General features: G+C 40.3%; 1 protein-coding gene across 1 annotated transcript in view; it reads right to left on the bottom strand.

Moving 5' to 3' along the window:
- The window catches only part of drp2 (dystrophin related protein 2), a 106,378-nt gene that overhangs the window by 12,905 nt on the left and 66,649 nt on the right, over positions 1–26,824 (bottom strand). Inside the window, exons 8-19 of the mRNA XM_040120562.1 lie at positions 26,447–26,593; positions 21,027–21,105; positions 18,998–19,058; positions 17,068–17,129; positions 16,444–16,518; positions 14,714–14,915; positions 11,571–11,656; positions 8,604–8,761; positions 5,839–6,005; positions 5,077–5,188; positions 4,039–4,175; positions 2,208–2,273 (exon numbers count right to left, since the gene is read on the bottom strand). Of these exons, the coding sequence (XP_039976496.1) occupies positions 2,208–2,273; positions 4,039–4,175; positions 5,077–5,188; positions 5,839–6,005; positions 8,604–8,761; positions 11,571–11,656; positions 14,714–14,915; positions 16,444–16,518; positions 17,068–17,129; positions 18,998–19,058; positions 21,027–21,105; positions 26,447–26,593 (1,352 nt within the window). The remainder of the gene's footprint in view (positions 1–2,207; positions 2,274–4,038; positions 4,176–5,076; positions 5,189–5,838; positions 6,006–8,603; positions 8,762–11,570; positions 11,657–14,713; positions 14,916–16,443; positions 16,519–17,067; positions 17,130–18,997; positions 19,059–21,026; positions 21,106–26,446; positions 26,594–26,824) is intronic.

Here is a 26,824-nt window from a genome sequence, read left to right as displayed (position 1 = left end):
TCAATCACCCATTCGTATACACACTCACAGGCTGACAGAGGCAAACTGTCATGCAAGGCCCTGGCCTAACCATGGGTAGCGGTTGGGGGTTCATCGTCCTGATACAGTGACACGAGGAATCGGGGATCGATCCGCCTACCCTGCAGTTAGTGGCTGTCCCAAACAGCATGCAGTCCAATTCGATACAGTTGAACTAACACCTCGAAAACTACCATCAAATTGACTCAACATACCTCTGATTTTCTGTCTGTATAAATTTAACTTAATGAGCATCACAGCAATACCATTTATTGAAGGATTATATTGAATTTTGTTATTGTATACCGATAAAAACTATAAAAATACCTCTCTACGGTATGCAACATCCTAGTGTTCTTGTAGCAGGTATGGCAATATGCAGCACAGTGATAACAGCAACAGATGGTAACCTCTACTAAGCATTTATTAGCAGTATATAAACACTGAGCAACTGGTTGAGATAAGCACAATTTAGTTTTATTAATGTATCTGTAACGACTCCTATGACACATCCACTACTGGTGCAGACACAGTTAATGAATGCTCGATAACACATTTTAACAGAGCTATCATTTGTATCATTTGGAACCACCTTGAACCATCTTTCTGGCAAAAAATACTCATTGGAGCACCAAATGTGAATGAATCCGCCACTGAAAATAGTTCTCAACAAATGCACACACTGCTTCTGTTTGGGTAATATGTACTAAAAACTACAGTATCCAGGTATCTTAGAAAACTGATTAGCCTTTTAAAAAAAAGAGAGAGATTATGAAGAATAAGATTTACAACTTCAGCAGGAACAAATGAATTTGGGAAGTCACAAAGTACCAGATAGAAGGACTTGTTGGTTTTTGGTCTTTTAATGGAATTAGTTGACATTAAGGAAAAATATAAAATACCACCAGACATCTTGTTTGAAAGCATAGCCCAGTGATGATAGGTTATTTTCTCAAATACTTACTAATTGCTTCTAATGCAGTAAAAAGATGCATGGTCTGCAAGGTAAAAGGCTATGAGCAAGGTTACTATGGTACAAGAGAGACACTTCTAAAAAAAAAACAATTTCAACTGTGTGAGTTTTTCTGCCATTTTTCACAGCAGGGTGAGGCGGCGGACAAACTTTCTCTGTGAATCTTTCTAATTTTTACTAAATTAGAATGTTGCTCCGTGAACGCTTTCCATATTCTGTTCTTCCCTGTATTATGCTGGTTAAGGGTGACTTGAGAGCTGTTTGAAGCAAATTGTGCTGTAATTGGCAACAAATTAGAAAATGTAAGAGGATGTAACAGAAAAAGATATTAAAGAATGGAAAAGAGGAAAGGTCTAGAATAGAGAGAGTATGAGATAGGAAAAAAAGGGGGGAAATAAATGCATGGTTGGGAGACAATAGGAGAGAGGGATCAAAGCTAAGAATAAAAAGAAAAAAACAAACAGAAAGCAGGAGGAGGGGGAAAGGGGGTGAGATAAGAGTGGTAAAGAGGACAATTGTGCCTGCTCTCTTGTTGGTGTGTGTTCCCTCTGTTTTGGCAGGATGTAAAGCAGTTGTGTGCAAGAGCCTCAGGGAAGTAATACACAATGGCACACTTACCAGCATACACACACACTACCATACACACTCTGCAGGTTCTACGGAAAGGGACGTGTGTGTCCAGCTCCGCAGCTCTGTGGGTAGAGCTGCCAGGGGCGTGGGAGTCCAGTGCTGTGCCCTGTTTATAACCTGTCAGACAGACACTAATCCACACTGACAGCTCCCAGGTGACCAATGGGCTCACTGCCCTAGTAAGTGACAAGCCCCTAGGCATGCCGAACCCCGCTGACCTCCACACACACACGCGCACACACACACACACACACACACACACACACACAACGACCACAAACCACTCTGCTTGTGTGCGCCAGCATGTGTTTGTGCTGAGAATAAGAGTGAAGGAAACCGCTGAGCAGTACAGCCTCTAACCGGGCTGGAGCACATTCGCCATGCAGCCAAATCGATACTTCAATCAGGGTGTGGTGAAGACTAGAGGGTGAGGGGGCAGAAAAGGTGGGGGAGGAGAGGAGGTGAAAGCAGGGGTGGAGTGAGTATAAAGAAGATAGGGGGTTGATTTGGGGAGTGGAAAGTGAAAGAGGGAAAGATTTTGTTGTAATTATTTGGTATATATAGCAAAGAACAGTGAGCCACGTACCTGCTGGCATAATGTTCAATCCTGCTGTGTGTGTCTGCATGGGGCAGCTTGGGCGAGGAGCATGGCCTAGGAACCACAGAAACCAACATCAATACTTCACCAAGGCATTTTTAACACTGTGCAAGTGGGAATGTGTGTGTTGCAGAAAAGCCACATCCAAACTTAATTCTCATAGATTGCTATAATCCGCAAGAAGAGTTTTATTTGTCAGCATTGAAAGCTTTCTGGTTAGAATGCAAAAAAGACAGATTTGATTTATTTCACAGCAAAGGAAAGTAAAGAACATACATTTAAGAGAGCACTGTACTTTACTTAAGTATTTCCATTTTGCCCAAGTTTAGACCTCTACTACATTTCAGAGGAAAATACTGTACTTTTTATGTAGTACATTTATCTCATATGACGGTAGTCACTAGCTACTTTCCTAATTGAGGTTTAAGACACACAAAACATATGATGGTCTCAAAATATAATGTAATTCCACTGATTGAACCCCTGGTTCCCAGCATTTTTGGCCTGTGACCCTTTATAGCCAAGAATTTCCTACGCATGAACCAGACAGAAGGGCGAGCTCATTTTAGAGGCAGCACGATTAAGAAGTAAATAGAAAGATGTGAAGACAAGCCTGCATGAGTTGAAAACGTTTCAGTTTGAGCGAAAAATCAACACATATCCCAGGGCTTTATAAATCTGCTTTATGAACATGTGTTCCTGGCAACGCCAACGTACAGGCTCACTCACACAGACACAGCCAGTGCATCCATCGCTAGCTTGATAACACCTATACGGTTGGCACATTTGCTATGTGGGGGTGAATAAACATGAGTGGTCCAGCGGTCAAATTTGTGCAAATGATAAGAGGCAAAAATGTATTTCTGTCCGATGTTCCCTGCTCAGATTGTTTAATTTAATAGTTATTAGAGTCATGAAGAAGTATAACTATCCAGTATTTCACACACACACGCACACAAATGATTTAAGAAAAGTCATAAAAATAAACACAATTTTGTGTTGCAGAAATGATTTCTTTCCTTCTTTCCAGTCTTTTTTTAATCACCTCTTGACCCCTCAGATTTATCCCAGAGGTCTTACCTGTAGGTTGGGAACCACTGTATGAAAACTAGTACAGAACAGTGCGAAAAAAGTTAAAATCAGCTCTTCGTCCACCAGATACATTCTCCCAATAAAAATATATTAGTATAACAGTCTGAAAAGGGTCATTTTGTATTGCAAGTACTTTTAACTGTGACAGTTTGTACATTTTGATATTTAATTTTTTATGCAGGTCTTTTACTTGTAAAGGAGTATTTTTATATTGCCTTACTGCTACATCTACTTGAATAAAAGATCTGAACACTTCCTCCAGCACTGGAGTCTCATGTCTGCTCTGTGTCAGTGGATGGAAGAATTAATTCACAGACTCGTGTAATGTGTTTTTGAGGTCATAAAAAGTGACCTTAGTGACACGATCAGACAAAACATGGACCCATAATCTGAATCTCTGTAGCTACTATCATAGCCCTGAGCTACGCTTCTTGATGATCTCATGGATTTTAGGCTCATTGCTCTTGTTTTTCCCTTTGGCTGGGACTCGCTCATGTGAACAGAGCGTCTGACCCAGACTGAGATCACAGGAATTACATTATGTTAATTCTGAACGCAGAGCCGTCCCTTTAACCCATCTCAGTGAGTCAGAGTGCCCTAAATTGTCAGAGCATGGTAATTAGCCGACAGTAGCGGGAGTTTGTATGTGTGTAAGTGAGAGACAGTTGACAGAAAAGCAGAGACAGAGGAATTATTGTGTATGTGAGTGTCGATGTGTGGGACTCACGTCTCCGAGCTCTCGGCTTCCAGCACAGATTGCACTGGCAGGTAACCTCTCTGAGGGTGCTTGGTGAAGTACTGCTTTGACCTGAACTTATTCTTCAGAGTCTTGGCAAAGTCCCTCATCTTCTCTCCCGAGGTTGTCTGGAGTTTGATTTAGGAGTCGAGAGGGTTTGGGGGGAGCGGGGGATGGAGGAGGGGTGAGATGTGGCGGTGGCGGATGTGTTGGAGACAAATTACACCGCTTAAGAATTCTTGGAAATGTTGCTTTCTCCAAAATGACCTCATCTGAAATTTGTCCACTTTGTCTCAAGGATGGTTTGTCTTACTTTCACTTTACTAACTTATTCCTCCATCTGCTTTTTCCTTCAGTTTCATCTGATCTCTTTCTCTCTCTGCATCCTTACCTTCCTATGCTGTTTCAAATTTTCCCTCTTTTCTCATTCTCTGGCTGTCTATCTCTTGCTCTCTCTATCACTGTAGAAATCTATGTACGCCTACCCGCCTAGCCGTTGTGAAAAACAGTATCTGGCTAATACAAAATATTGTCCAGTGGAAAAAAAATCATTGTACGGCTGGCCTTTTGCCACATTTTACGGCTCAGAATTGATTAGAGATTAAATCTGGCACCATCTCAATACATTCCAGCTCTCCCCTTCACAGTGCTACAACTACTCTTTTGGAATTAACTTGACTTCAGAGACTGTGCATGCGATCGCTTAATAATTGGGTTTTATTCGGGTTTAGTGGGCAACGTGTGCTCCAGATAGCACTATGTGTGCACATTATGTGAGCCAAAAAAGGATGTTACTGCTGAGTGGTACTCAGGCTTTGCGTACTATAGATCTGGACTAGGCAGTGTAATTAACGTAAAAGTATACACTTAGGGATAATGGAGATCTTACAGTGGAGTGGTGATTAATCTATGGCTGACAGCAGGAATCAGGAGATAGTAGGTTTTTTTTTTTGATAAAAGCCGAATTTTATTTGTCCCTGGAGCCTTGGATTTGACCTCAGTTAAGGAAGTACATAATGTTTGTCTTACTGGGGTGTAGTACTCCATGATGGGGTAGTGCAGCTTCTTTCCCTTGGTAGTGCGGCCGGTTAGAAAACATGTCTGGCAGATGTCCACATTGAACTGCTTCAGACTGCGATACCTGTCAAGATCAATATAACACAGAGGCTGAACAGATGTTTGCAAGTGAACACACAGAGTAGGGGTGTGTGCTTGTGTGCAATGTGTGTGTGTGTGTGTGTGTGTGTGTGTGTGTGTGTGTGTGTGTGTGTGTGTGTGTGTGTGTGTGTGTGTGTGTGTGTGTGTGTGTGTGTGTGTGAGTGAGTGAGTTTGAGTGTTTGCAGAATAAAGGGTGTATTGAATTTATATGCTTGTCTACATGCATGCTGTTTTCACACATCCTGTGGCTCCAGACAGGGATGTACTTCATTACATCCACATGTTTTCTTAGTTCCAGCATCTCCAACAAACCTTTATCTGGTGAGCAGTAATTCTTATATATAATGAAAACAGAAAACAACAGCTGCCACTATTAAACCTGATTTCTCTTCTAACTACCATTTTTTTTTACTTTTATTCTATTTTATTTTAGTGTTTTTACTGTTTTATTTATGTTTTTTCTCTGCTGTTGGTTGTGTATATGTATATATTCATCTATCACTACAATCTTCCTATTCTGTGTTCTTTCTTGTTAATTTTATGTATAAAATGTGTATATTTATGTATATATTATTTATATCTTTGTACAAAGTATCTGCGTGTTTTTCCATTTACCCACACAGGCATACCTACCTGAAGCCCTTGATGGGGCACTGTTTGCAGACATAGCATTTGGCATGGTGCTTAGTCGACTCTGCAGCAGCCACACGGTGGAGGACAGGCAGCCAAACCAGTGACTGGGGCTCGAGGCTCATCCACTCCAAGAAGTGAGACACCTCAATGGCAGGTTTCCCTGGGGCCTGGGAAATGAAGGTGGAAGGGAGGAAATAAGTGCAGGAGACTGTAAACAACCCAAATATAGACCAACAGCAGCCCAGGTACATAAAGTAATCAGAGGAGAAGGTGTGCTTCCTTTCCAAAGGTGGTCCTGCAGTGAGCTTTTGTAGAAGGAAGGAATCAAAGAGAATACAAAAGATAAGAGAAGGAAAGAGAGAGATGAGAAGATGAGAAGAGAAAAGAGAGAATGAAGATGTACTATACTATCTTTTGCTTTTATGGATCTACTTAAACACTTATAAAGCTAAAACACAGCAGACATAAACCCTCTATCTGTGTCTATACTGCATGTGTGTGTGTGTGTGTGTGTGTGTGTGTCTGCATGCAGGCCATCTCTCCCAGAGACACTTTGTTGGGAATTCCAGAAAGTGGGATAAGAAGGAAGTCAGCCTAATAAAAGAATGATTCGCCAAGCACTGAAAATCCGTGATGTGCTAAATTCTCATTAAGTCTGCATCAGAGATGCATTAAGAGGTTGATTTCCCTGGGGCTTCCTCCACTGCTCAGGCAGAGTAGCATAATAACTGTGTGTGCGTGTATGTACGGATAACACAGACTGTGAGATGTACAGAGGTGTAGAGTCTCCCGGGGATGACGGAGCTTCTCTCTGGCGGTGGAGTAGCCATCTACGCTCCATGTGGGAGGTCAAATAGCAGCCACTTGCATACCGAACACCTGGAACTGGCTCTGACTATGCTGAGCATCCTGCCGCATCACAAAGCAGCATGTTGAGCAGATGGGATGTTTTCAAAATCATTGGAAAAGTAGAGTGATAAACATTCAGTTATCCATCTAAACTCATATATATATATATATATATATATATAAATATATATATATATATATATATATGATATGTCCACTAAACAGCATACGGTTGTGAATAAAGAATCAATGTTCAACAAAATATAGACCTATTTACGAAATAGGTTGAATTTGCCCAAAAAAACCTCTGCACATACCATAACACCCTCTGCAATATCATATTATTACGTATAACCACCTTACTCTGCATATTCTGTGTTGCAAATCGATTTCATCTCCTCTTCTGCCAGCAGGGTCTAACAGTCAATATGTGTGTGAGGTGGCAGCAAATGACGTACCCATATCTCCAAAAACTGATGTCATTCATTTCAAAACCAAATGACAAATGGGCAAATGGATCATCCCCCCGTTCACATTACATGGATATTTCATCTACAACTAAATACCCTAACATGGAGCAAATCGAGAAAGCAATTGATTTTAATCAGCCGTGGCTGATATAGCAAGCATGAGCAGAATAGATTGTGTATAATTAGGATCTGCCTTGAAAATGAGGGAATTAAAAGGCTTTGCATAGGCCACCTTCCAAAAAAGCTGCGGCCTGCTCCTAACGACTCAGTAATTATCTGGTTTCCAAAATTGAATGTCATGTGGTGAAGGTCCTGCAACCTCCGCCAAACATACAAGTTCAGACACTTTTAGAACAAGCAATTAATTAATGCTTTGAACATGTCTTCTCATTAGCTGTGTGCTACTGGTCTCCATGACCTTGCTTCATTATTTAAGTATTCCATTAGATCATATTATATACGCAACTTTCCCAATAAAATTTCTTGGATTTCACCTACATTCTATGTATGGTTAGTAACATCATGCATTATCTAGCGCTGACTGTATTTTATGTGCATTAAAAGCAATGCAATGCAATATTAATGTGATCTAATTTTTGTAATGCAACATTCTGATTTATGTGTGATGCACCTGGGGCTTCCTTAGGTAGAATAATTGTAAGTTCTCCATTTCCTGAGATGGTGCCTTCAACTTCTTCTTCCTCTCTAGGAAAAGTCAAACTCTGCTGATGTCAGTAAAACACAACAGGCTTCACATAGCTGGCAGCTTCCTGGTGTGACTAAATACTTTTTTCATACTTGGCTCTTGATGGAGAGCAACCAAAGGCAAATGTTTGATCAAGCCTTTTTTAATTTTTTAAGTTTAAAATAAGTTTAAGTTTGTTTAAGTTTAAAATTTTGTTTCTGCATCTGTAAAACTCTCTTTGCACACATAACTTCTGTTCTGATTATCTGGAGGTAAGTCATTATATTTCTACACATTAATTAATAGATAAGCAGGTTTGAGATACATCAGTACGCTGTAATAGCATTAATAACTGGGTTTTCAAGGTCATCTTCAAATTTCTCATTGGGGCAAGCAAGCTTTTGATTCAAGCACTGAAACTAGCAATACTGAGTCTTGCAACACTGCACAGTGGTGGTCAGTCTCTCACTTGCTTCAAGTTTGAATATGCTGGTCCAACAGAGACACCGGATCATTAAAATCCATAAGAACTTCACAGCCGCAGTAGTTGAATCTTCATACAAGACTGTATCAACACCAGAACAGTGTTTATCAGGTCAAATGGGGTAAGGCGAACTCACAGCATATTCCAGACAGACTATTTCATCTGCTCTTATTGTCCATAGTATTTGTGTGAATTTGCGTAGCAAACTGTGCATGCACCGGTGCCTATCTGTGAATGTGTTTAGGCATGACAGGCATGTATGTGACCTAGTCCTCACCATGCGGAAGCAGCTACGCACGCTCGGTTCCACATTGCTGCCCCCAAAAGCGGCAACTTCACCCAACTGGCGGGGGATCTGGATGGCTTCATGGAGCAGCAGGCTGAGGTGACGCTGGTCTGTCAAACCTCCAGGACCAGACACCTGACGGAATAAGTCTGCAAAAAAAATACAGTTGCATCAATTATGCAGTAACTAATCTGATTATACAACAGTGAGTGTAACAGCATTAACTTTGCACTTCATATGCATGCATGAAAAACAGTTATTTGCATTTGTATTATCACATCTTTTCCTACACATCTACATCTGTTGATTTAGAGCATTTGTATGTACTGTTATATGTGCTGGACTTTTCAGAATGTAAGTTTTGAATTTCATACCAAACATTCAAGCAAGTGTTTAGAAATTTAGAAACTATGGCACTGCAAAATAATAGTATAACTTGACCATAGCAGCAACGTAATAGCTGTGGCTAAATTTGTCAATACAGCAGCAACACATCTGGTTTTCATGTATTTTTAACAATGTGCCTCCAGGCAACAAGCTCATCAAACCTAGGTTTGTTGAATAAAACTCATTTTTGTGAAAAATAGAAAGAGAAAGAAATCAGTATTAGTGGTCTGGCTGGTTTGCTTGAAGATGAAAGAGCTGCATAAGTGGACTCTTGTTCTGAATGGAGCCTTTACAAAGCTAGCTGGCCCTGTCACCGAGGAGATGAACGCTGACAGGCGTGTGAGGGTGCTGGACAATGTCAGTATAAGCATCCCATGCATCCCCTTCTGTGTACTTATTCAATACTACAGGTACAACACTTGGCTTTAAGACCTGCATGTTTAGCAGCCTCCTTTATATAGTCCTCATAACCAGAGCTGAGGCATGTTTGACATTTTAAATGTTCACATTGAGCTGTTTGATAGAGATGAGGTATGGACATGTTTTATGGAGACACCGTATATAGCCCTATTACATCTGAAACACGCAGCTTGCAATGTTGCAAACCCTACAATGAGATAATGTGTTCCTGAATTTGGCTGAACAAGCCACAAACTTTCTGAACACCCATTACTACGTTTGTTTGTTATGGCTTTAGAAGGTTTTCAGTAATTACTAGTTAGTATGAAACTACCTCTTTACTAATTTGGGGTTGCACTCAAACAGTTTTATCTAGAAAGCCCTTAGTATTGTGTACATAAGTTACTACTTGGGTCATTTATGTTATCCATTACTGAAATAGCCACCGTAAATAAATAAATTACAGCCGTGAGTCTACAGCCAATGCTTGCAGGTCTATGAGGCTGTACAACAGACTGTATAAAAAATATAATTTAAAAATCTTTATGTATAGTCTATGGTCTGTACTTAGGCACCACTGTGCATTGAGCTAAATGCTAATGTCAGCATGCTAACATGACCCAATGATAATGCCAACAAGCTGATGTCTACAAGGTACAATGTTTACCATGGTCACCATTTTAGTTTAGCATATTAGCATGCTAATTCGCTAATTAGCACTAAACAGAAATACAGGTGAGGTTGTTGGAAATGTCATTAATTTGCTGTTATTTGGTCATAAAACGAAGTACTGGAGGAATGAAATCATGGTAATCCGTCCAAAAGTTGTTAAGATATTTCTCTCTCGACCAAAGCCTACAGACTGACATTGCCATCCCCAGCCACTTGGCTAAAACATTACAGAAGCAACATAACTGAATTTGTCCAGTTTTGATTAAGTAAGACAGAACTAGCAGTGAAAATCCAGTGTACACTTTGTAAGCTCAGTTTTCACAACATGATTTCAGTTTAGTTCAGTTTGCTTTGTAATTCACCAACTCTTAGAGCTGTTAAAAGGTCACGTAAACTATTCAAACTAGGTGCAGCAAATATAAAATAAAGTCATATCCTGCAACTGCATGGACTATTTCTTGCCTCAGATTTATTTAGAAACTGATTTTGGCAGATAATTTTGGAAGACCAAACATGTTTTCAAATAGCTACCACAATTTCTGATATAAAAAATTAGATGTAGACGCCAGGTTGACTTGACAAATCAGATGTCAAAGCAGTACATGAGACCGTCTACAAGATTGTGCTTGTGCTGAGGCAAATGTTAAGATGTAGCATCAAAACTTACTGTTACCAATAAGTAATTAAACTACTTTTGAAGAATTAATGACGAGCAAATTTCTTTTCTGTATCACAACCAAAGACCGGTAGTGATCTAATAAACACACACCATTTGTATCTCAAAGCCGATTCATGCAAATGCTTCAGATTTATTTGCAAATATTATTCCAGTGATGTCTGGACCAAAGACAGGATCATTCAGAGAAATGACAAACTGTTAAGGCCACCACATGTCTACCTGCACCCAGAAAAAGTGGGTCAGGGACCGTTCAATCGAAGGCAAATCTGTTATCTTTCAGTCTTTAAGAGCTGACACAGATGGTGTGCCAAGCATGAATAATCCTGGTATGGGATTGGCAGTGTTGTCTCAGATCCTGTTTCAACTACAAGCTGTTCCAGGTCCGTCTATCGGCAGCTCAAATGCTCACTCTTATTTTACCTATATTTACAGGATGACTCATAAACTGGAGACGAATTAGAATGGTAAAAAAATATCTTTATTAGAGCAGTGCACTAATAAAATGTAACAGTATAATTTGTAATCTGAAAAGGTGAAATTGAAAGGACTTAGCTTTTTGCTAGTGGACTTGTGAAGAAAAATGAGAGTCAGAGCCGTAGAGAATGTTCATGAATGGTGTCTTTGGCAAGCAATCCTTTTAAGCCCCCTGGTGTACTTTGCAGAAGTAAAGAAAGCTTTCTCCATAATGGTAGCGGAGCCATTTCCTCCATTAGACTAAGTGGATGTCTTTATGTAATACTGGCAATCACGGCTGTTTTGTTTTGGCTTGTTTTTTGCAGTTGACGAGATGCATTAGTCACATGAGCAAGCATCAGACTCACATTTGTACTTCTCCTGGACATCTGCGTTGCACAAGCTCACCAATCCCATCTTGAAGCTGAGTACTCGCATTTTGCCATTTCGAGAACTTGACGTAAGAAAGAGAAAAGAGAAAATAGAAGTTGCAAGGTTAGAATTTTTGAACAGTGAATTACTCTAAAATCAGTGTATTGTGTCGTTGTAATATATTCATACGTTGGCTGAGCCCTGCTGGGAGGGATAAAGTGTGGAGGAATTACGTGGGTCAAAGCATTACAGTACAGGTCAGTGCAACAGTGTGAAATTGTATTAGAGCGCATAAGAGTAACTAAAGGCACTACAGGGACTTGATGAAGTGTTGTGTCCATGAGTTTATGCCCAGAAGAGCAATAATCAGCTCACATACACTACAATGTCACAGTGTCACTTACAGACAAATATACATACATGCATACTACATAAACACACACTTAAAAACACGCACACGAATTACACACACATATCCAGTATTTGTGAGTTTCCGCAGCTGAGTAAATTGTCTGATCACTCGCCAATGCCAAGGCCAGTGAGATGGATGCTGTTGTACGCTGACCTGAGCGTAAAAGAGTCGCATTAAATTTTTTTCAGCTTGAAATAAAAAGGGGAATATGAGAAAACAACGGTCGAAAAACTGGATTTGAGAGGCAAACACAGCGTCACTGTGCCTGTTAAAATTTCACAGCTCCGGTGCCAAAACAGCCAGGAAAAATGTAATTATGAGCGGAACAGCATTGGCAAAAACTACAGGCTTATCAAATTAACATTTGAATCATTAAGTTAGAAATCAAGAACATCAAATTAATTGAGAGAACATCAGATCAATTAAGTATGAAATTGAATCCAAGAGTGAGCTAAATTTCCAGAGCTGGATGTTGTTTTGAATGTGTTCAAAAGCAAAGTAGAGGCACAGTTCTTTAATTTGCCCATAGGTCAAAACATGATGAAGTGAAACATTACTCAGGCCAGACCATTAGAGTCAGGTCGAGAAAATTGGAGTAACGTGTAGAAACATGAGAAGTCATACTATAAAGAGAGCATTACTGCGGTTCCTCTATTATATTCAGGGCTGGAGTGGGTCCAGAGGAGCTAGAAAGCACATAGGGACGATTGGCTGTCGGCACCTTTCACACACACTTTCTGCTGTGTGCTGTATGCCATCTTCAATATATACCCCTGTGCTGCTCCTCAGGGGACACATCACTCCTGCACACCGTGCTAGTGTGGCACGCCTCTGGAGGACACACACACAAACATATATACACACACGCATGGTGATATACTGTAATGCAAATTCACCAGCATAAGCACAAACAAACACACACACAGATGAAAATGGACACACAAGTATAAACAGACCTCATTTAGATTCACTGCTGGTATTTATTTGAAAACAAAAAGCAATTACTAAAATTTATGCAGAGGGTAAAGTCTCAGATTGTCTCTCATTAGTAGCAAGTACTTAAGAGCTACCGACCAAATTTACTGCACTTGTGGGGCAATTCCTATTTTTGTGTCTGTGCTTGGCGCTTTCTTTTTGAAGACAGCACAAAATAGCCAATCAGGAGCAAAGATGGGGAGAATGTTGGTGTTGAAGAGGATTTGTTTCCACTGTGTCTACGAAGGGATCATTGGCCCTCAGCTGAACATCGTTATTGGAAATTTAGCCATGCTGTGGATCTTTAGAGATATCTGTACAACAAGCCATTGAACTGGTTACATCAAACTGCAGACAGCTCAAAATAGCTTGTATAGTAATGGTCTATGGTAGCATAAGATCATAAATATTAAGTCTTTGTTCATTACCATGCACTGTGTCATATGTATTCACCCAATGCTCCAACACTGACTCCTATGACCCATTGTAATGCGAAAGAGTCCTTAGCAGTGCTAAACCTAGCTCTGCAGCATTTCTAAACGTGATACAGGCCCGTCATACTATATACTGTGTCATGATCATAGATGCTAATTTACATGATACACCCACTGCTAGCATTTAATGGTCCTCTAGAGAGGTTTAATGCTCATTAAGTATTAAATAAGAAAATAGGAATAGGAATCTACCAGATGGAAGGTTACAGTCCAGATTTACAATGTCAGTCATATCTAAAGTAATAAAAACACGACCAACACTAATGCACTGCAGGTGAATTCCATTAAACTCAACAGAGTCCAACTTCTCTTCCGATCACAGATGAGGGTACTGTTCAGCAGCATTGTGCTCATCGCTGCCAGTGTTGGCTTCAAGCTAAACTACGAGAAAACTGAGAGGTAAGGGGTTTATACTGTATACAGCACTATTGGAACTTTATTTACATACACCTGGCATTGGTAAGAAATCTCTTGAAGCTTTATGAGCATTATTTGACAGAGATGAGTGTGTTACTTAAAAGAGTACTCCACCAACTTAGCGTTACACTCACGATGGACAGTTTTTCAAAAAGTATCAAAGTCGATGCAGCAGAACCAGATGTATTGTCTCTTTTATTCTGCAAATCCCTTTTCCTTGTCACAACCTTCTGTTTACATGACCGATATAGACACAGTGCAACTGTTGACGGTTCGGTCAGAGATTCGGGTGTGTTATGCTAGTAGCGGCTAATGTGGCCTCAAGCTGCAAGCAGAGATCAGCGGCTACAGACGTCCAGTAAGCTCACTTCTTTCCAATGCCACCCCCCCTTTTTTATCTTTTTCAAACTTGTAGTCTTCAGCCCCAACTGACGCTGAGTCAAGCAACATCACTTGAGACAATTTACCAGACTTCACACAGCTCCCTCTGTAGCCACAAAAGGCTTATACAACTTTATTTCACATATGTAGTCGTACTCCCAAAGACCTCTAATGTGTATAACTGGCACAATTCCCCTCTAAGTAGCCATCCAGACCAATGAGAAGTAGTAAAAGCATCTTGGATGATGGATTATTATTTTCGGGTGGCAAGAAACACAACTCCAAAGGAATACTCATGTTGCTCTATGTCTGCTGAATGTATAGATACTAACTTTAGTAGACAATTGATCAGTATATGAAAGCTATGTTGTTCAAAAAATGACGATGCAGCTTTCAACGTAAGTAGGTTTAAATACTTCCCTCATTTCTAGATAGAAACATCTCACGCCAGCTTACCCACCTGTCATAGACGTTGAGCAGCCAGTTGAGACACATGTCAACGCAAAGTGGAATGTTGACCAGGATGGACCTCTCCTCCTCCAGCCTCTCGTACAGAGCCGTCAGACCGTGAATCACCTCCACCACATCCATCACGTGCTCCCCCTGCTGCAGCTCCTGCTCCCGAAACACTTCCACAAGGCTGCTCAGCGCTACTATATCCACTAAAAAAACACACAGATAGGTATTTATCGTGACTATGTGCATGCACTTTTTGATGCAATGGTGTGTGCAATATGTACGTGTGAGATTTTTGTTGTTTGAAATTAAAAACTTAAAATTTTTTTAATATGGTCTGAAAGAAGGTAAATGGATTCATCGAGGCTTAAAAGCACATTTACAGGCATGCATATTCACATGCTGAAGTGTAAACACCTATGTTCATACATACATGACTGCACATTCATTTTCGAAACACAAACGCACATAGGCACACACAATAGCATCATCATCCTCACCTAAGCAAATGAGAGCACAAGCGACAGAGGTGCTTATTCACCCTTTTTGCCCACTTAAGCCCTACCAGATGTTTCAAGAGCAGTGACACAAATTTGATTTTGCTCTTCTAAACTAATTTGATGGCCCATCCCTTGGAGTAGAGCTAAAGGGTGTCCGTTGATGCCAGGTATAATTGGACAGCACAATAATGAGGTAGAACAGAGAGAGGAGATAACAGGAGTATTCTCAGGGTTGGGATGGAATCACCTAAAAATGTATTTCTGATGGGCTCTTATACAGCACTGTTCAATCATTCACAAAGTGTGCAGCAAAAGAGTGAGAATTCTGCAGTTATTATGGCAGCCTGGCAATTAAATTCTGTAAGGATATCAACCAGTAGACCGGAGCAGGGTGAGATAAAAAAGCAGGCAAGAGAAAGAAAGAGGGGGAATCATTGAAAGAGGTTTTTCATAGTGGTCCAAGTGTGCAGAGTTTTTATTAGCATGAGTGGAGGATGGGAGGAAGGTTACAAGAGAAGGAGAAGGAAAAGGGGAACATGAATAAGTGACAGAGGCAAATATGGGCTCATCTGGGGTCAGTGGGATTAGAGCACTGCAGGTGATGGAAGATGGACGAGATTAAAGGGTCAAAAGCACGAAGAGGGACAAAGAAAGGCCAGGTTTTTGAGGTAGTGAAAAAACGAGACAAAGAATGGGATGGATAAAGAAACACAAAGTAATCATTAAGAGAAGCATTGGAAGAATAAGCAATAGTGAGAAAAATAGACAGAAAGGGAGAGTGTCTGGCACTTGTAGGAGACAACAAGTGCTGTGACCCTGATGGGGCACACATTACAGCCTCAGCCATGCGGCAAAAACTAATTGCCTTTTCTTTTAACTCAAATGGACCAATTAATAGCTTTAATTACCTCGCATGCCAACGATCCAGGCCCTGATGAAAATGAGGAAGGAATCTGGTGCTTGAGTGTTTCTAATGTCTCTTGAGTTTATCAATACTTTTGACTACTGCATTTTAAAGCCAAAAGTAATGGAGAATGCAGAGAACATTTTAGAGAGGAGTGATGATTCCTTCGACAACTGAATAAAGAAATGTGCTACAGCTAATCGTTATATCTCATTCCCGAAGAGAATTTTGTCATAGTGGATTACTGATGGTGCACGATTCGATTATATCGCTTAACCAGCCATTCCAGTGCTGCAGACAGAAAATACCATTGATTAAAAACATACGTACATCTCAGAGCCTTCTGAACTCGTCGCAGCTTCATAGCAGTTCTGTATGCTGAGAATTTGATGTTGTTCAGATCCGCTAATGGTGGGAGAGAAAGCAATAGAAAGAGATTACAGAAAATGAAAAGATGAAGGGAAAAACAAACCCATCCTTCCCCACTCCACCCTGCCATTGAGGAATTAGACATCACTATATTTCCCCGTTTATCACACCATTGCAAAAGTCATTAGCAGGGTACTGTATTGCTAATATTATCTGCGTATGTGTCTGCGCACATGCATGTATGGGTATCGGGGACCGTGTGTATGCAACAATGTGTCTATCTCCCCTCCAAGCTCCCCGTGTCAGATCAGATTAACAGTGAAACACGTGATGTTGTTTAATCACAATTAATTAAAGGCTAAGCGAAAAGCAGTTACAGAGCTTGCAAATTGGGCCTCGTAGGCTAATGACAGTAGCGATGTAGTCCCTAAGGTGTTCGAAAGACAGGGCCCTTAATAAGCTCTGTGACAGGGCCTTCAAAGCAGAAGCCCAGTGGTGCCATGCTGCTGGTGCTGCTGCTGCCCAGTGGGGGTCCCGGGTGTGTGAGCACGACTTGGAGGGTGCTTTAATTGTCTTCTTACTCACCCAGAGCTTGGTACAGTTCTGTCATCTTTGGATGGTCCCAGCATGTTGTCTGGGCCTGATGGCTGGGAGAAGACAGAAAAATGAATGAAAGGCGGAAGAATTTATGAGGCAGGAGAGACTGGAGGTGCCCATTTTCAGGCCAGAAAGATCAAGGTAAAGTGGAACACAAATGAGCCGAGGGAGCAGAGACAGGCAGGTGTGGCAGATGGTAAAAAAAGCGGGATCAGAGGGTACTTAAGTGAGAAAGAGAGAGAAAAATGAGAGGGCAGGATAGGGTGGCTATTGTTTACAAACGATTTCAGGCCTGTAAAGTGCAGACATATGTCAGACATGATAAAGGAGTCAGGTACAGACATCAAAGTTATGCCCCACTACTGCTCTGCTGGAGATATACTGCCAGTAACTTGAAAGGCAGAACTCCCAACCCATACACACATATCAAAAAACATATATTTTCACCACCTTCCTATTACACTTCTAGCTCTATGGGCACATTCAGAAAATGTACCATGAAAAAAAGGGGTCCAAAAGTCTGAGACCACTTTCCCATTCAAGTGCTCTTTTGCGCCCCACTGTAGAACCAATAAAAAATGACAAGCGCAGCAAAATAAATGAGAAACCCCCAAGCAGGAAGTCTGCCAGGACAGAGGGGCCTTTTAGGGCAGCGCTCATCATTTTACCTGTGCAAGCAGTCATTGATTAGCCCCCAGTGGCGTGCTATTCAGATAGTACTCCTACCCCCATTGGTACAGATATATAGCCCATAGAGAGGTGACTAGCAGACTAAAACAAGACCCAAGATGATTTATTGCAAATGATTAAGAAAATAAATACTCATCATGTGCAGAGGCACAAGCCTTACAAACACTTGCCCATTTACAAACCCGCACACATAAAAATTCCATCCTCTTGGCACAAACACACACCTACACCTACACACAAATTCACAGTGAATTGATAAAACCAGCAGCACTCTAAAGGTGAAATAGTATTGATGAGGTAAATAGATAAACAGATGAGTGCTCAGGCAAATAGAGTTCACAGTAGCTCAATAGAGTTCCTCTCTGAATCATTTAGTATTTATCTGCTCTTTAACAGTAACTCTGTACAAATGTTTGCGCAGCAGAAAGATTTTTGAAAATGTGAGTCAAGCAGCGCTGAGAGAAGACGATGAGGGTTACCTCTACTCTGCTGAATCTGCTGGTACAAATTACACATTTGTTCATTAAAAAACCACTGCTTTATGGGCTGAGCTTAGTCAAGTCATGAACTGTGAGAAACCATGGCGCAGACGGCAAAATTACCACTTTATTTTGAAATTTCATGGGAAATGTAGAATGTTGGATGCGTACAAATAATCTACGTTCACCCTTGTAACAAATGCAGATGGGTTCAATTCCAGTGGCAGGTTCTGTAGTAGATTCTCATTTTTCTTAGAATACAGATACTAAACACCAGGAAAAGTTTTTCCGAAAGTATAAGAAAAGAAACCATCGATTGGAAGCTGCATTTTTTTTAACAGAATCTCGTGGAACAGAAATAACGAATGTGATATAGTTTCTCTATTTGAGTGGTTTTAAAGCATGAAGCATGACTACTCACTATTTCACCAACTTTTTGAAGTGATGAATATGCACCATTTGAAGCTGTTTCAAATCACTTCAAGCTAGAAAAAATAAATACTGCCAGTCAAACACAGTAATAGATTTTTAATAATTCTACAAACTCTTTCTGTAGAGGAAATAATGGTTAAACTTAATATTTGGTAAAAAGAATGTAACCAGTGTGCTTCATAGACATACAATAGTCATGCAATTTCTCACAGAAATAACAAAATACCCTGGCTTTAATGAAGCCTCCTTAAAAACGCCATGGAAAAATACACACATTCGAACAACAATGCAGACACTGACCCTGGTGTTGCACTTACTTGATGTAGTAGGGCACTTTGTTCGGCGAGATGGCACGCTCCCATGGTATCTGCACAGAACCTGCAAACATACAGAAAGAAAATCAGTTTGAAAATAGGCATGTCAAGCATGAAAGAGTATTGTGCACAATGTCCCTGACAGCGTGTCCAGACACCATGTCCATTCAGACCTTCTTAACAGAGCTGCCCTGCTGTACAACAGGTGCAGTAAAGCCAAAGGGACAGGTCTATTGTGTCGAGCGGTGGATTGTTTGGAACGGCCTAATAGAATACAGTGAGGTAGAGGAGCCGGCGAGGCAGGGTGAGAGTAGCGTTTTAACCGGCCCCCAAACTGAACCACAGGGGGTTCGGCTGAGGATCAAAGAGGACAGACTGCACTGGAAGAAGCAAGAGGCAGACACGCACAAACACGCATACCATGTCATTGTCCAGTATGTGTCCAGAGGTGGAAGAAGTATCCAGACCCTTTACTTCAGTAAAAGTACCGACACCACACTTTAAAAATACTCCATTTCAAACAAAAGTACTGCATTCAAAATCCTATTTGAATAAAACTACGTTAGCATTATAAGCAAAATGAACTTAAAGTATCAAAACCAAAAGTGCTCATGCAGAAAGATGTCCCTTCCGACAGACATATTATATAATTAGATTTTAATTCTAATGCATTAATGAATTGGTAGCTTTTTACTTTTGCACCTGGTCGAGGTAGAGCTCAGTTTGACTGTTTTATATAGAGTTCAGTAGTTTAGTCCGGTTTTTCCCAGCCTAGGGAGTGGGCTGCTCTACAGAGTTACAAATCAAATCTGGGGGATTTGTGAAATGATTAATGGGTTAGTAATTAAGAAAGAAAAAGTTGTGCTACACACATAGCATGCATTCATTTTTGACTTTTCTTTAATCTTTTCTTTTTGAGGGGAAAATATTGGAGAGTTCTGCATCTTTGGGTCTCACACTGTTATTTAAATGAAATAGTTTCAGAAGATTAAAGGGGAAATATTTCTTTGGTGGACCTGTTAACAACTCACTTACATCTGGAACATGACAAGGAGCCCCAACTAGACATTACTTTAAAATGTGAGATTCTTTAAATTGAAAAGTATCTAGTAATTACGCTATATTTAGTAGTTATGTTTCAATTTAAGCTATAATTATTATAGCTGTCAGATAAATGTATAGTGGAGTATAAAAGTACATTTCCCTCGGAAATGGATTAAAATAGCATAAACTGGAAATACTTAAGTAAAGTACAAGTTCCTAAAATACTAATGAAGTACAATACTTCAGTAAATGTACTCAGTTAGATTCCACCTGCCTTTGTACAATAAGCACCATATGCTTTCTGACTTTATCAGAAAACACAACGTACTGAAATATAGGCATGTTGGTGCATAAAAAAAACCATACAGTACGTCCAGACGTTCCTGCAGGGTGCAGTGGGCTGTGCTGGCAGTGGAGTGGTGCTATATAAACCCCAGTATGTCATTTCTGAGCCAGCGTGACAGCAGTAAAACTGGATGGGGTTGGTGAGGACACTGGGGGCACACAAGTACACAGCACCACTTCAGATATATTCGCACAGAGTGCCGTGCAACACACAGCTTTTGCACTTCTTCATCAGTTTAAACTAGGCACAGTAAATCGCATTTTTTAGGCCCCCTGCTACCCCACCCCCTGCTCTGTAGCTTTTGAAGAGCGGCAGGTAAAAGAAGACACAGAATTCAAAAATATGTACCTCCGCTCGAATGAGAGCAATGACTGTTTTGATGAGCTGGGGATGCTTATTGGTGTACTGGAGGTGATGAAGACAAACGAACAAAGCCTGCCGGCTCCACCTCTGACCCAAATACACACACAAACACAAACACACAAGCACAAACAAACATACGCACACAGGCAGCGTTTTATAGCCTCATTACAACAAAATTGTTATACGCCTAACCTACTATTTATTCTATTCACGGCACAGCATGTCACTGATCGGTAAGACATGAGGCGCCAGCTTCAAAGAGCAGAAGAGGACTCTTACTGGAAAGGAAGTGCTGCGATCCGGGGCCAAAGTCTCTATGTGCATCCTGGAGCTGCTTCAGCCGCTCCTCTATGGACCCCTGAGGACACACACACACACACACACACACACACACACACACACACACACACACACACACATAGTTAAATCAAAGGGAATCGTGCTGCTCATCCCTCTCCACCACAAATCCCTACAATAGAGACGCAAACACACAGACCACCTGCTTCTCCTCCATTAGCTAACTGCAGAATATAAATTATGTCTTTTTCCTCTGCTGCCTCTCTTGAAGGGCTTTGAAAGCCTTTGAAGAGCAGCAGGTAGGAAAGGAAGACAGAGATTGCAAAATAATATATTTTGTTGAAATGAGGACAACGCTTCCTGGTTGCAATGTCAGTATGGAAAAGAGCTGGAGGAAAAAAAGATGAAATGAGAGAGGGGGGGGGGTTACAGAGCCTCACACGTGCTGTGTCAATAACTACAGAGACCGAGTTGACAAAATTAAGTTTGCCATTGCCTTTGTAAAAGCATTTCACGTCAGTTTTATTTCGCACCAAATGGGATTTAGTCCGGTAATCCTGGTTTATTTGAAATGTATTGGATTTGGCACATGAATCCTTGTCAGCTGGATGTTTGAAACATGTCCTCAAACAATGGGAGGTAAATCCACTCGCGGTGAGGTAGAGAGACAGATAAAGAAACTGAGAAAACGTGAGGGGTCTTCAGACTTCAAAGAGAAGCACAAGCAATGAGTCATAGTGTGTGAATTTAGATATACAGTATTAAGTTAGCATTCCTCAGCGTATACATGTCAGTGCTCCCTCACCAGAAAATAAAACAATATAATCTGGAGCATGATTTAAATTGCTTGGGACTAATATAGAGCATTGTCAATGTGCCGTGGAGATGTTTCTGCCAACGATGCAGTGTAGTGTAATCTATTTGTTGTACAGGCAATTTGGACTGCCATAAGGAAGACAAATGACTAAATTATCCATGATCGACAAATATAGGCAAATCAAATTTGGAAATACACTTTCGCTGGTGTCAGAGCAGCCAAATCAACAGGGCACAGGATGTTGCTAGGATTACGCATTTATCATTTTAATTAAGAGAGAAATGGGACACAGAGACGGAGACAAAGAAAAAGGTTTCTCCATTCTGCTTGCTTTCACATAAGATGTTAGGGCAGTGCATCTTATCGCACTGAAATTAATTAATGTGGATGGTAGAGGCGGTAAATCGACCGAGATGCAAGGCAACTGAAGAAAGCTGAAATACACAGAAAAGGTTGTTTTTTTCCCCCCTCTAAAACCATTTGCAACATCTGTCAATACGTCACTTGTGCTCTTCTGATATCACAGAAACTCTGAGACTGAGCCAAGATCTGGGAGATGAATATCTGCTGGTGACTATGGATACTAAAAGCCTTTTTAACAATGGTAATCATCAAGTGGGATTAGAGACTCTCACTTACTTTCTGAATCAAAAACCAGAGGACACACTGCCAACTGAAACAAATAGTGGATCAAAGATTTAGCAGATATTATCCGGTAAAATAATTTTTTCATGAAGACTTTTGACCTCCAATGCAAGGGGACATAAATGTGCAGCAAGACGAGTCCCAATTTCTATTCTTTCAATGTAGCTCTCTCTGAAAAGAGTGTAATGAGTCCCAACAATCCTTTTCTAAAATACATGGGACTGTGGCAACAAAAAGATGTGTCCTTGGTAATTCGGGCTCCAGAAAGTTTTTTACTGGAGTTTTATGAATGCTTTTAACAATCACTTAAACTTCCATATGCATCGCGACACTTCTGAAAGAAAAACTTTCGGGCATTTTAATTGAAGCATAAAGAAGGTAGGCTACTGATGTGTATAAAAGTAAGACTGACAGTTGTTTCTATTTATATGCGAGCTCATTCCATCCCACACAGGAAAAAAATGCTGTAAGTTTTAATGGTTGCATTTGTAGGTACCTCACTGGTTTTTTAGCAAAGAGCAATTGAACTTGTTCAGATTGGTCAAAAGAGGATCCTAAAAAAGGATTAACACAGCTAGAAATAAACATAAGAACCTTACACAGCCTTTCAACAAGCTGTGTCCCAGATCCATACTAATTCTAAACAGCATGTACTACATAGTAATCGTCATTGTATACTGTTTTAACATTTAGTATACAAAAATATCAACATGCTTCACCATTTTATACTGACAGGAAACGACACAATAAGTGTGACGTCAGATGTCAATCAAACAGCAGCTTTGGAAAGCAACTGCTAATTAAACTTCAGAACAAGACATAAAAATGTTTTTACTAAAATTTAAAGCTTTTTTTGTTTTTTAAGAGATTTTTGGAGCTGTTTCACCACCACTTACAATCTATTTTAATTTTTTTTTAGCTGCAAGCTGCTCCTCCATTTTTTTTTTCTTTACATTACATTGTGGGAGAATAGTGTGCATCAACAGCACAATGTCTGGTTTCAGGATACTTCCTTTTGTCAGTTTTCTTGCATGAACATAACATAAGAAAAACCTGCTTAGAATCAGTACGTAGTATAGATTTGGGAGACAGTGTAAGAGCCTGTTAGCACGCTTACATTTGCTAATTTGCATTACACACAATGGAAATGTCATTTCTTTTACAGTTATTTAATCATAATCCAAAGGATTTGACAAAGTGAAATTGTGACCTGATGATGGCACGAGATGAAAAGTCAGGGGATCACCAGAGTAGTCACAATTCTTCCTGAGGGGGAAATGAATGTCTGTCAATCCGGCCAACAGTTGTTGAGATAGTTCACTTAAAACCACATATGTGAGTCTCATGATGGTGCTAGAAGAGAAGTCAGGGAATCGCCAAAGCCATTAAAATACATCATCTTGGGACCGTGAATGTCCATACAAATTTCGCACCTATCCACACAACAGTTGTTGAGATATTTCAGACTGGACCAAATTGGTGGACTGACAGACCAACATTGCCATCCCTAGGGTCACGTTGCTAGCATGGCTAAAAACTACCTAAATCCTTCCATTAACTGCTACCTGCAATGTTCTCGCCTAAGCCAAGATGTCAAGAAAATCTTCAGAAAGCACCAGCATGTGACTCTGTCTAGCTAAATTGAGTTTTTTACAAACAATCCAACAGGTTTCACTCAGAGTAGAGAGGCGTTACTTGAAGGAATTGACTTTATTTGCTTCACTCAGAAGAGAGAGCACAGAAAAATACTGGCTTAACCCACTGCAAGTCTATACTGATCTACTCTGTTTTGTTGTGCTCTGTTCCCCTCATGAACTGTTCTAATATGGGCTATTTAAGGGCCACAGAGGCAACACAAAAGCCGTGAAGACTAAGGGAGCGGCAGGCGTGCAAAGTGGATACTGGAAACTAATTTCTAAGAATTGTTGAAGGGGCGTTAAAATCATCACATTCACACAAGAGAGAGACAGAGAAGATGAGCGGGCCGGAATGGCAGTCAAAACACCATGGCGAGTCTACGGAACGACAAGCTGTAGAGAAGGTGTAATGAAGGTCAACTAATGGGAACAGGGTGTTCTCTCATGAGGTGTAGAGAAGGCTGAGTGGGTTTTGTTGTGCTTGTAGGAGTACTGCAGAGGTTGCTGATGGAGAATGCAGCCTAAGCTTGAAAGCGGCACACTTCAGAGTTACAGTAATGCTCACTGGATAATGCATCCATACATTCAGTAAAGCATCGAGGGGAGGGTAAGTCCAGTTCAATGAATACAGGGCACTTTATTCTTGAAATTTTTAAAAGGCTTCAAGAGTAAGTGCATTGGATTTATTGAAGAATTGCCCTCTTCATGTAAGCACATGGTTTCATTTTGAGAAAATTGCCTTCTTCATCAAGCACATGGGTTAATTTCATTTTCATCATTCACCCATTTCTGCTGTTTTTCTCACTTTCACTTCCAATTCATGATGTGTAAAAACACCAAAGATCTGGTCTAGCAACGAGTCTACATATTAACATTCAGACCAGACCAGTAGACATTTTTACCATAGTTTTACTCAGATATACTCAGATAAACCTCTGTAAACCCCCACCCTGTCATTCCAGCCTTTTCTGGCCTTGCCTTATGTTAACAGGCCACATGGTTAAATATGTTTTAGTCGATTTACTATAAATCACTTTTACTTTATGTACTGTAACAATTATTCTTTTGTAAACCATGCTTGGTACAGGAATTTGGATTAATTTCGTCTACCATTCAAAGTATCAGTTGGGTTCTATTTATTGTCCTTTGTTTTCATTTCTGTTCACTGGGATGGGTTATAAAACATAAGCAGTAGTCCCTTAATTGATTTGAAACGAACTGAGATGGACAGAAATAAAAAGCTTCAATGGAACTCTGGGAAAACTAAAACCAAAATGCAGCGTCTTGATGGTGTAATTTTAAAGGAGACCTATTATCCTCATTTCCAGCTCTATATTTTTATTCAGGGTAACCACTAGAGCAGCTTTGCATGATTCACAGTTAAAAAAAAACTCCTTATTTATATCAAACTGCCTGTCATGCAGCCCCTCAGTTGGGCCTCTGACTGAAACAGGCAGTATTAGCTTAGGCATCTTTAAGATGCTAAAATGCTAACTGGGTGGAAGACTTCTGCTGTCCTGAAATATAAAAGCTAACGTAACTAGGATAATGTTATTTTGCTGTCGCCAAACAACTGTATAGTAAATCTGCACGGTCGGCTATTTGTATGCTGCAGTTCATTAAATGCCTATAATACTACTTAAGTAGTTTTGAGAGAACAAGCTGTGGAGCAAATTACTTTAGTAGAAAGAACTGTTGGAAACCTAGCGTTTGGAGCAGTCTGAAAGGATTACTTTTACATACGATTACTTCATTATTTGAAACTTTGGCCATGTTTTATATATATATATATATATACATAGATAAAGGGCCACATGTGTGATAAGAAGTTCTGGGCTCTTTAGGTCCGTGACCTAATTTTTTTGCTCATTTTTGCTCACCTTTTAAAATTGTAGACTGTACAGTGTAGGTATATTTTGGACATTTTTGCCATTATTAGATAAAAGAAAATGGAGAATTATGTTAAACAAATAGCCCTGGCATCCCTTCCCATTAGATGTTCAATATCTTAAAGATGACCTATTAGGCTTTTTCTTATTCACTGTCTATATGTATATATATATATATATATATCCACTAAAACAAACCACTGTCCTTCACAAGCTCAGAAAGATATAAAAGACATAAAACAGTTGTAAGGTTGTGGTGAGGGGACCATTGGAGCCTAACATAAACCCTTAACTTACATTAGGAAAAGCATTACACATGGCGTTACTCTCTAATGTCCCCCTTGCATCTTACTGCTGGAGAAGCTGCTGCTGACAATGTCAAACGGACAACACAGACCCAGCGGTGAACCCTACCTGGAGCACTTTCCATCTGCTATTGAGATGCTCCAGGGCGCGGGCATTTTCCATCGACAAGTGGACATCAGAGATCGCCAGCTGGTGGGCCAGATCATTGATGTGCTTCATGCCCTCCTTCACCTGGGTCAGCTCCTCCTTAAATAACTGCAGCACAACGAGAGAGAGTGAGACGAGCAGAGGTGGATGGAAAGAGAGCAGCGGAATAAAAGAGAAAGAGAAAACAGATCAAATACAAAACATATTAAATATAGAAAAATATCAGGCACGGGCAGTACGAGAGAGCGGCACAAACATCCAGTCTGAAACTCCACTCAGATTAAATAATTAACAAAAATCAATTGAAATGTGATCCATTATAGCTTTCAGCTCTGTTTT

The sequence above is a fragment of the Xiphias gladius genome, chromosome 23, assembly GCF_016859285.1.
Source record: "Xiphias gladius isolate SHS-SW01 ecotype Sanya breed wild chromosome 23, ASM1685928v1, whole genome shotgun sequence".
In the NCBI taxonomy this organism is placed as follows: domain Eukaryota; kingdom Metazoa; phylum Chordata; class Actinopteri; order Istiophoriformes; family Xiphiidae; genus Xiphias; species Xiphias gladius.
The sequence above is the reverse complement of the archived record's forward strand: the minus strand, read 5'-3'. Positions and strand labels throughout refer to the sequence as shown.